The sequence below is a fragment of the Nannobrachium achirus genome, assembly GCF_963921795.1.
Source record: "Nannobrachium achirus genome assembly, chromosome: 22".
NCBI lineage: Eukaryota > Metazoa > Chordata > Actinopteri > Myctophiformes > Myctophidae > Nannobrachium > Nannobrachium achirus.
In genome coordinates this window covers 11,132,287-11,143,381 of record NC_137829.1, presented here as the reverse complement: position 1 = coordinate 11,143,381, position 11,095 = coordinate 11,132,287, and the positions used below count along the sequence as shown (strand labels likewise).

Below are 11,095 nucleotides of genomic sequence, written 5' to 3'. Positions count from 1 at the left end.
GAACCAGTAGTGTCAACCCAGCCACAACATTCCTTAAACTTTCTCAAAACTATGACATCCACCCCACCCACAGACACAAAATCACATGACTATCTTGAAGCTGACTTTTTTCAAATACTGCAAGAATGTAACAAAACAACATGTCAATGCTCATGGAAGGATAAGCAACTTTGTTTACCATCAGCATACTGGAGAGCCTAGGTCAGGGTCAGTTACTGTAGATCACGGGCCGATTTTATTCATGCGATCATCCTTTTCTGGAGTGGCGATCAATAGATAAGCTGTATAGATAATTATCCTGCCAAACCTTTCTTTGTATAACAAGTTACCGGGTTTTGCTTTAGTTTAAGCACTAGCAATTAAGTGCAGGGCAGGTTTACATACACTGTAATGAAAGAACTATGGAGTGGTGCACAGGGCCAACATTTACAACATAAATTATAAAAGGGAAATCATTTAAACTGTACTATCAAAAACTAAGCATTCTGATTGAGGAAAGAGGAGGAGTCATATTCAATACAAATCTTTTAAATTTAATGAGACATTGTTATTTTCATCACACACAAAAAGAAATCAATAAAAGAAAAACAAATTTGTCACATTTTGGTCATTCATGACACCTTTCCATTAGGCTGGAGTTTAACTGGGAGAACATAATAAAAACAGGCTGCGGTTGAATACAGGGGTAGATGTATAAGGTGTGGGGAGGGCTTTTGGCCTCGTCTCCAGTTCAGAACCTTCCTGAACGCTCCCGGTCTCTTGAGCGGCGTCTCTCACGGTCACGGCCACCTCCGCCTCCACCTCCACCTCCGCCACCTCCACCTCCACCTCCACCTCCGCCACCTCCACCTCTCGGCCTGTCCCTTGAGCGAGAACGCCTCTCTCTGGAACGAGACCGAGACCTACCGCCACCGCCGGTATGTCTGCCGCTGAGGAGGAGGAGAAGGGACGCGTCATGAAACAGCTTTAAAATGTTTTGAGCACAAATAAATGGTTTCAGAATCAGTATTTCTGTACCTCTTCCTCCTGCGTCCATAGAGATCTCTCCTAAGTTCACGGGATATGGGTTTCAGGTGCATGAAGTTACAGAAGCCACCGCGGGTGCACTCTCTGGTGACAAAAGAGCATCTCAGTTTAAGGCCACAAGGAAAAGGCAGAAGGCTATGTGCAGAGCGACTGACACATTTAACATTTGGACTACTGGAAGTCTGGACATAAAAAAATAAAAATAACCTATTGGGAAGTGATTTTTGTGAAATCAGATTTGAACCACATTCCCAAAGTGATTTGAAATGCAATAAAAATCGAATTTCTAGTAAAGATGTATCTCAATCTGGACAGTAAAATCAACTCCAAGAGTTAATGATTTTTGCAGATTATACAACTGGCAGTTCCGGTTAAAATAGCTCTCTACCCGTGTGAATAACGAGCACTACCACACAGGTCTAATCAAACAAAGATATCAGTTGCGCTGGTCGCAAAAGAGCTGGAGCGCTCCCCTCCCCCCACACTATGCTAGCGGTTTTCATGTGAAGTTAAGGGACATAGTAGCTAAATGTGGCATTAAAAAATTACAAATTCCTAATGAATATCTTAAATAGAATGAAATGAAGTTGAAATGTTTTTCTTTTTTCTTTCTTTTTTTAAAGGGCAACAGTTGTATAATCGCAATATTATACTCGAGGGTGTGGGTTAAGTGATTGTACTTTCTGCGCTGCCTACGAGCACAAGCCCAACGCAGGCAGTACAATAATCACGTTGACCACACCCTCTTGTGTAATATTGCTTAATTGTACACTGCAGTACTGACCCCATCTCATACTGACGACAACAGGCTTCTCTGAAGTCTGTGACCGGAGACAGTTCGGCATGGACGGCTTGTGCATTGAACCACCGGTTATTTAGGTCCATCACTGCCTTCTCTGCATCCTCCTCACGGCGGAACTGTAAAAAAGGAGTAAGAGGCAAATTATGCATATCGGTGTTGTCAATGCAGAAAAGCATGGCAGTGGTAAATGTGTGTGTGTATGCGCGTCAAACGCACACATACACGAAAACCAACCTTCACATACACGTTCCCAACCAGGTGGTCTCCGAGGTTATCGCACACGTTCATTTCCTCCACCTCTCCATATTTTTCTTCCATTTCTGTGAAGACCTCCTAGAGCAGCAGAGGATACAGAGAGAAAGGAAAATAGTGTTGCAACAGTGACGTAATATATATTTACAATTTAGGCATTTAGCAGATGCTCTTAATCCAGAGCGATTTATAATGACAGCTCATCCCTACTATTATAACAATACAGGTACATTAATACATCAAATGCATAGAAATAGTAATCTAAAAAAACTTAGGTAGACCAGGAACCTATTCAATAACATCTAAAACTATCAAAAAATCTATAATATGTATCCTTTCGCACATCGAAGTGTATAGCTTTGATGTGCGATAGGATGCCAAGTCGAAAATGACCTGACATCGGTCTATATCATTAAAAACGCTATCTAAACTGTATTTAGCAATTTAGTGCGGCAGTCCATCTAACATGATCCTATGAGAGGAGGTTTGATCTTTTTTTTCATAATTTTTATCCCATAATTTTGCAACCCATTTGTTCACCCAGTGCCAATTGCCTAAGCTGTAATCCTGGGCTCTGCTCTTCCTCTGCTGCGCCTGGGGAGACAACGGACTGACCTCATGCTTCCTTCTATGCATGAGTAGTCCAAGTTGCTTCTTTTCACCTGACAGGGGGGATTTCCCCGGTTTTGACGTAGCGCGTGGAAGGAACTCGTTATTCCAACCTGTTCCTTTCCCCTCCATCAGGTGCCCCGGCTGGCCAGGGGGAGGCATTATAGAGACCAGGATTACTGCATGTTTTTGTGAGGGTATCTACCCTAGGAGACACAGGGAGAACATGTAAACTCCACACAAAAAGGCCCCTTCGCCAACCCCACCTAGGGTGTGGGCGCTGATGACGCAGAGGAGAGAACACGCCCCGAGCGCCCACAGAGTCGGGCGTGGGGGTCGGGCGCTGGGGGCTGAGGTTTGATCTTAATGTTTTTTTTACTTCCTCTGCAAATTGTTATATCTTCATGCAGGCTTTTGTGACTTTATTTTGTTGTAGCAGTCCTGGGGTCTGAGGTGTATACAAAGAGCAGCAGCAGACTTGGCTGACAACAGCAGGCTGGCTGTATGGAAACCACCATCCGGCTTCTCAACAGACCAATAATTACATCATCCTTGTTAACAGGAACAAGTGACCCTGCTACGTCTCTCACTCTGGGTAGGGACCTGATGTGAACCTTGCTGGCTTGACAGCACAACTCTCTTTGCTGATCAATATGTATTTCATCAGTGTTAGGACTAGGGCTGTTTACATAAACAAGTGACCTGCTATGTCTCTCACGCTGTGCTTTTACTCTGGGTAGGGACCTGATGTGAACCTTGCTGGCTTCCTCCCCCCTTCCAGGAGGTCCTGAAGTCATGCCAGGTCACACCTCTCTTTGCTGATCTATATATATTTCAATAGGGTTAGGACTAGGGTTGTTAAATCCTCAGAAATTACTTTGAATATTGGTCTTAAAAATTTGCCCGAATATTGAATATATTCGAATCTTTTTATTAATTAGATTTTTTAAATATATATGTATATTTGACAGGGACAACACATAAAACAATGTATCAAGTTATAAAACTAACAAAAATATACATTTTATATGGGATATGACATGAGCAGCTCTTCCATTGGGAAAAAGAAAAGTAACTATATATATTTTTTTATTTTTTTTTAATCTTGATACGTTGTTTTTTATATTGTACCTGCCAAATAAAAACTAAATCGGACATTAGTTTTTTCCACATTTGAATATTAATTTACCAACCCTTGGTTAGGACTAAAAGTAGATTAAAGGGTGGATATCCAACCCGCAACATATATACATCAAATCTTTTTCATATTCCACTACTAGCCTTCGCAGTAAAACTCTTAAAATGTGATTGTTTTTCTGAGATTAAATAAAAGCGTTACGGGTGTTACATCCTCAAACCTATGGCAAACTCTAGGAATGTTGACACTCCAGTATTATCATCAGAATTTCTATATTTCAAGATCTGTTGCGTTAAGTAGTAAATATGCTAAATTATTCTACTTGCGTCTAGGACCTGCTTATCTATGGATTTTCAACCACTCTGAAGACTGGATGGTTCCCATCTACCTTTAAAAACAGCCATTTTATGACCGCTCTTGAAAACAAAACAAAAACTAAATTATGGACTCTACTACTCTGCAATAGACCACAAAGGCTTTGGAAATCTGGCAGGGGGATCCATTGCAAACTCACTTCCTGTAGCACTCTATAGTTGGCAGAAACTCACCTCAAAGAACTCATCATAGTGCTCCTGCATCTCCACATCACTGACAGCACCTAGTGGCAATAGTAGAGAATTACACACTAAATATAGCTAAAGACTGCCAGTTTCTCAATGCTGGTTAATTGTTACATAAAGACGCTCTGGACTGCAGTAAACGTTTGACAGTACTTACGAGATAATTTGATGTCAAACCATTTAGTTAACTAGTCAAAGTCTCAACTTCAGTAAAATATTAACAGCAGTTTAAAGGCGGCACTATGTATCTTTTTGTTAATGAATAAAATGTAATTTTGTTCAATCTGTAGAGTATGTTAATACAATATAAGTTATACAATTGGGGTGGTTGTATTTCGTCTCCCTGCTCTTCTGAGACAAATAGATTGTGTCAAATGTCACACTAAGACAGAGGATCTGACACAAATTTTGACCTACTGTAATGGTCAAGATTAGTATCCCCCAAAAGACCAACGGCTTCCATCTAAATTAAGACCAAGTTAATTAAAAACCATCTTCGCAACAGGTCCAGATGCACATTTATATAGTACCAAAAGAACTTTTGATTAGACTTAACCTTTAAAAAGTCAGCATCTATCTTCTATCACTGACCACATCTCAACCATTTATATCATAGAAAGTTTTGTTAAATGTCTAACTCTGTCCCAGTGATAGACTTTCAGTAATATTTATCTGGAGTGTCTCCAGGAGAAGTAAAGCATTACCCCACAAGTACAATATGAAACTAACATTACATTTCCCACTGTGGGTGGGTGTACAGTAGGAAAATGTAATTCAGCGTCACAAAAATCATTCAGATCTCCAGAAGGTAGTTGTAAACATCATGAGGAAGCATTTTAAGAAGTAGAAGAGAGTTGCTCATTACATAAATGTTGATCTAAACTATTCAGAAACACAGAATTAGGTGGGGTAGGGTTGCTTATCATTTAACACTAACTGAAATATGATATTGCAGTCTATAAACCCAGAATTACCCTTTCATATTTTTGGGATGATGTCGGATAAAGAGAAAGGTGGGTGCTTGAAAAGAGTCACGATCACTGTTAAGGGGTACAAAACTTACAGTTCAAACCATCAGCAGACTGGGCACTGTTTTGAGGGTTACGGTAAATGTTCAAGAGGGCAATCGTCTGAAATACAAAATGTACATTAGTGAGGTTTGGTTTTATGCAGGATTTAAGATTTTACATAAACAGGCTAATTTCTAAAAATAAATACAATTCATTATCATCCTCCACTGCACTGGTCCGGGCTGCTGCAAATGCAAAGATTAGAAAGCACAAGTGAAAATCTCAGAATGTAAAATGAGACCAAAATATAATGAAATTTCTCTCTGAATTAGATTGCTGAGGTGGAGAGCAAGTTAAAGCTACTAACACCTCAGTACTTACCACACAACACAACTTAGTAACCCAAGCCATGGTACTCATACACTGGATCAAACCTACAGTAGGACCTTGCTACGCTGACACACATGTTTTTGCATGTCGTGAAAATAATTCTAAAATATGAAAATGTACTGTATGTAATGTATGTAAATGTTCCACTCTGAGATTTTCAACCGAGAAAGACAACATGACAACACAAGATAACCATTAATATGGTATTGTAGGGACACAAAACACACGTCAGGCAAAATGTTATAAGAGGGGTACTCATTTTCCAAAGTATGTAATAAATCTATAGCAGATGGTAGAGACCCCATCTTAATCCATGCTAGCGTTGCTGAGCTAGTGTTGTTTAAAAAGGAAGTAAACGAAGCGGTCACAGAGAAACATGTTGTTCGGGGCGGGGGAAAAAATGCAGATCCGGTTCCACTTCCGGTCCACAACCGGAAGCACGATCTTTGGGGCACTTAGGCCCTGTGGATTGGCGATCCGATTTTGGAGTGTTTTTAAGCAAATCGAATTAATCTTAACACTGGAAACTCGTCACGCAAAGACATCGGGATTAACTCGGGAAACTCGGGCCTTAGCAAACAATGAGTTAATTGAGGAGCACCACTCCCTAAATTCTTCTTTTTTTTTTTCAAAAATGTTTGCGTAAAGCTTTTTTTTTTTGCCAACCTGCACCTTGCCATCAATCACTACTACTAGTATAAATATTTCCCGCTTTTAGCACCCCTTGCTACCAGTACTGAGAGCAACCCTCCAGAGCACTGCATCTGTGATTAGACGCAGAACTTAAAAAAAAGTGAAAGAAGCAGGATTCAGCTAGAATGAAAACCTGGAGGGTTGAAAGAGGACTGGAGCAGAGGCACTTACAGTGGGAGCCGTCGGCCGTCTGTTCACTGTTTTGGGGTTTACGGTAGATGTTTTGTATCAAGATGGTCTGCAGAAGGAAGAATAAAGATATATATTTATAAAAAAATTACGTATTATCCTCCCCTAGAACTACAAATGCAGACTTTGAGGATTAAAGTTTATCATAAACAAAATCCAGGACCTAAAGGAACCTGGTAGTGATGGGAGTGGAGGAGGGCGTTCTCTGACCCAGACGACCTTAGGAAGAGGCTTCTTGGACCTAGAAGCTGGTAGTAAGTTGGGGCGGAAAAATGACTGGACTTTGAAAGAAGAAAAGGACACCAAAATAAATGTGGAGGTTGCCAGTGCTTGACTGGTGGAAACACGTTTGGGGGGTTACTTCGGTCTTTGAAGTTCATCATTCCTCTTCCAGTACGATTAGATCTTATGCCTGAATAAAGGGCAAGGAGCATGAGGCTCAATCAAGGTTTGCAGACACTTTAAGATGAGCAGGACAAAATATGAAAATATCTGGCAAATATTCTCCCAACATTTGGTTATCTGAATGATTACAGACACCCCATATAAAGACATCCTATATAAAAAAATCTATTTTAAAATCCATACATCCATTTTACAAGTATTAAGTGTGTGTGTGTGTGTGTGTGTGTGTGTGTGTGTGTGTGTGTGTGTGTAATACCCACATACAATTTATATACAACCCCTAACTGTGAAAGAACTATTGATTAAAGCCATAAAAAGTTGGCCAATCGAGCCATTAAGCGCATATTTGTCTAACCTAGTAAAAGGTGTGTGACATAGTTTGACAGAGCAACTTTTATGTCATTCACACTTCTGCATGCTGAACCTGTATATTAGATAGCTATACAGCTCAAGCTGCACACCTTGTCACAAACGAAATTGAGGGATCCATGCTAAAAGTGAGTATACACATATACTAATTATTTTTACAAACAAAACTGGTATTGGCAAAAAATAAAATAAACATGGGTCAAGCTCTACTATTGATTAGGCTGGACCACAAAATACAACAGTTGCAAAGCTTAGCTAAGAAATGCTATCTACAAATCAGTAATTAGCAACTTCTTGATTATCACATTGAAAGTCATTAAAACCAGTAAGACTGCCTAATCGGGAGGTAAGCGACCGTCACGTCGCATACACAAACTTTAGAAGGCAATCGTAGCCAATCAGGAGGGAATATGGGAAATGGGACAGACTTTAGAGATACTGTGTACCGCTTTGAATGATTTTAGGGCAAAATCTGTAGGAGCAGTGTCCAAAAATATGTTTTGCAAAAATCAGCCTGATGGTGGCGCTAAAAGAGGGCCATGTGAGAAATCAGGGGCAGAGGTTGTGATTTGCCATCCAAGGAGTGTGTGCAAAGTTTGGCTTCGACAGGGCCAACCGTGGCAGAGATAAGAGTAGGGGCAAAAGTGTGAAGTGACGGAAAGTGACGGAAAGTGACGTGACGTGACGGACGGACTGACTGACGGACAGCCGATGGAACAACCTGAGCATCAACATGTCCTTAAAATTAAATTTTAGATTTAGGCAGCATCATTACAAGTCTGTTCACACGAAATGAAAATGTATTCTATCCACAACATAAGTCAGTGTGAATTATGCCAAAATAATTAAAATATTAAAAGATGGAGAGAAATGCATTATGGAAAATAAAACTCAAAACGTATTATAAAACTGAATAATACACACAATGTAGCCTATGTAGCCTACTAAGTAAAAAAAAGTATGTAGAGCTTTGATTTGACATCTTACATGGAGTGCCATGTAAGTATTATAATATTAAATTCTTAGTTTGCAATATATTTCAGTACTAGTAACTCACCTGGCTGAAAGTGGGCTTGTTGTGCAATCTCGAGCAGCGGTCTCCATGTCGACAGGCACCAATTTTAAAATAAAAGGAGCAGTTCACCCTTTGGAATAACAAGACAATGGTGAAATGAGGGAGGTACAGTAATTCATGTTCTTCGGGTAATGACTGTATGATTGTCTAACAGATTCCATTTCAAGGTCTTTATATGACAGGCAAAAGCTCACGACACTGACCCAACCACTTGAGGGTGGAAAATTGCAGTGGTGGGAAGTAACTAAGTACATTTACTCAAGTACAGTACTTATATATAATTTTGAGGTATTTGTATTTCCAGTACTTTTACTTCAACTCCACTAAATCTGAGAGACAAATACTGTACTTTTACTCTACTAGTACGTTAATTACTTTGTAGGTTTTGATTATTATTCAAAAACATAAATTAGCCCTGCCCATATACATTTTGGCCATTTGAAAATAGACCTACAAGCTCACAATGCGGCGCGATGGGACGCATTGTGAGCTTGTAGATCTGCTATTTTCAAAGGATTTTTAGACATTTTATACATTTGAAAACTGAAATGGGACATTCTGCATAATGAGTCATTTCTACTTTGGTACTTTAAGTAAAAAATTTTTATACCAATACCTTTGTACCTTTACTCAATTAAATGTATAATTCAGGACTTCTACTTGAAACAGACAAGTTCTACATTGCAGTAGGCTATTGATACTTTTACTTAAATAATATTAAAACAAATAGTACTTTTTTCCACCACTGGTAAATTGAGGCGGTTTAGTTGCCAGTTGTCTTCATTCATTCGATTGTTAGAGGGAAGGGGAAAAAAACGTGACTGCTAATTCCCACCATTATGTTTGCTCATGGTTAATTTCACTTAGGGCCTAGGCATACTGTACTAAATATACTTCAATCTCTTAACTTTTACTTTACTTTTTAACACAGCTATGAGGCGATAATACCAATGAAAGCAAACACATTAATTAAGATGTAACGTTGCGTTAGCATTAGCGAGTAGTTGTAGCATCAGCTAATGTCCGAACGCTAGTCTTAACTTTGATCCAACTGACCAGTTCTTGCATTAAGATTATACATGATACCACCCAGAGGAAAGAAAGGTACAAACGGCTGAAGAAATGCGCACAATATTAAAGTTATAACTCAAATTACTCACTTATCTTTCTCAGTGCCGAAAATGGACGCCAAGTATTCCGCCATCTTGGATCGAGCTACAATACAATAGGCGCTTCCGGCTTGATATTTTCAAAGTAAGAGCAATTGTTTACGCATGGTAAAGCAGTGGTTCTCAAAGTTTTTCAAGTCAAGGACCCCCAAATTGGCACTTATCAGCCCGCGGACCCCCATTTGAAAAGATATGCCAGGGACCCCCATTAGAGAAAATGGGTAACCAGAGAAAATGTGTAGGCTCTAGCAGTGATTCTCAACCATTTTAATTTCAAGGACCCCCTCTGAGACCTCAATTTATATTGAAAAAAGAATGTTAATTTGAGTGTACAAATGGAGCCAAATGGACCCATGCAGGCCTGGAATTTCATCAGTTTAGGGGCCACTTGGCCTTTGAGGTTGTCCATTTTTTAAGGGCACAAAGGCCAAATGCCAGGGCAGGAAGGCCATCAAATAAAACAAGATGTTAGTCCATTGAAATAATTAATTGAATATAAGGATTACATTTAATATGTAGAATATCTGTTGTGAAATACAGTGATGTCATTACGTGCACATCCCGCATCAAAAACTCATTCAAGTCGCCCAGGGACTCATTCATGTCATGGTCCTGGGGTCCCGGGGATGCGCCTCCATTGGAGTCCATGTTAAAATAATTTACCGGGTCGCGGTAAAAGAAAAACATTTTAAAATTCCACAGACACCACCATTGTTCATGGGTGAAAGCATCCTACTTTACCCTACGTTAACACAAATAGAATCCACGTAGAAAGGCAATAGAAACGTCAATGTTTTGATTCCACCGACGTCCGACGCATGCCCGAATTCATTAGGGGCACATGTTTTAGTAGTTCTAAGTTCAAACATTAGCCAAATTGTAAAATAAATATAAGAAATAGGCAAACATTTTGAAAATAGACGATCTACAAGCTCACAGCGCTCGAAAACATTGTATTGAGGACTCATAAAACTTTTCTGGGACCCATTTGAATGACCACCTGTGGTTACATTAAAAACCTAGTAACATCACTGTAAATAAATCGATATTTACAATCTGATGCATGCTCAGCCCTAGTAGCCCTACTACACAAATCAAAGATACTGGATTGGTTTAAAAATGGGGACTCAGCAAGACACTGGTGACAAGAAAGAGACAGAGGAGAAAGTGGTACAGTCAGCTGATGCTGGGGCATTAAGGCCACTGTGGCCTCAGGGCATGCAATGTTTTGGAGGGGCACAAGGCCAAACTGAGGGGCAATGACGGCCATATAGACTTCATTAGCCAGACTATATACTAATGCAGCTAACTAACTGCAGTATACCTTGTTTTAACATGGGTGGATTGATTAGCTGTGCTATGCTAGGACTTCATGGCCTCCCTGAAATTTCTGCCCTGGACCCATGGT

At 39.8% G+C, this 11,095-nt stretch overlaps 1 protein-coding gene across 1 annotated transcript; it reads right to left on the bottom strand.

Annotated features, from left to right (window-relative positions):
- Positions 1 to 572: 572 nt before the first annotated feature.
- Positions 573 to 9,728, bottom strand: u2af1 (U2 small nuclear RNA auxiliary factor 1). The gene is made up of 8 exons (XM_080753271.1): positions 9,679 to 9,728; positions 8,501 to 8,588; positions 5,451 to 5,517; positions 4,376 to 4,425; positions 2,063 to 2,161; positions 1,811 to 1,944; positions 1,018 to 1,110; positions 573 to 929 (listed from the first exon to the last, which is right to left on the bottom strand). Exons 1-8 carry the CDS (start codon positions 9,720 to 9,722, stop codon positions 731 to 733), a joined length of 774 nt encoding a protein of 257 aa, XP_080609397.1. The 5' UTR covers positions 9,723 to 9,728; the 3' UTR covers positions 573 to 730.
- Positions 9,729 to 11,095: the final 1,367 nt, after the last annotated feature.

What these genes read in the sequence shown, in the direction of transcription:
- u2af1 (XM_080753271.1), bottom strand. Translation starts at nt 9,722, where the DNA reads ATGGCGGAATACTTGGCGTCCATTTTCGGCACTGAGAAAGATAA. An exon ending in TTCGGCACTGAGAAAGATAA is followed by an intron (nt 8,589 to 9,678) that starts GTGAGTAATTTG and finishes GTTATTCCAAAG; the next exon opens with GGTGAACTGCTCCTTTTATT. An exon ending in TATGGACGCAGGAGGAAGAG is followed by an intron (nt 930 to 1,017) that starts GTACAGAAATAC and finishes CCTCCTCCTCAG; the next exon opens with CGGCAGACATACCGGCGGTG.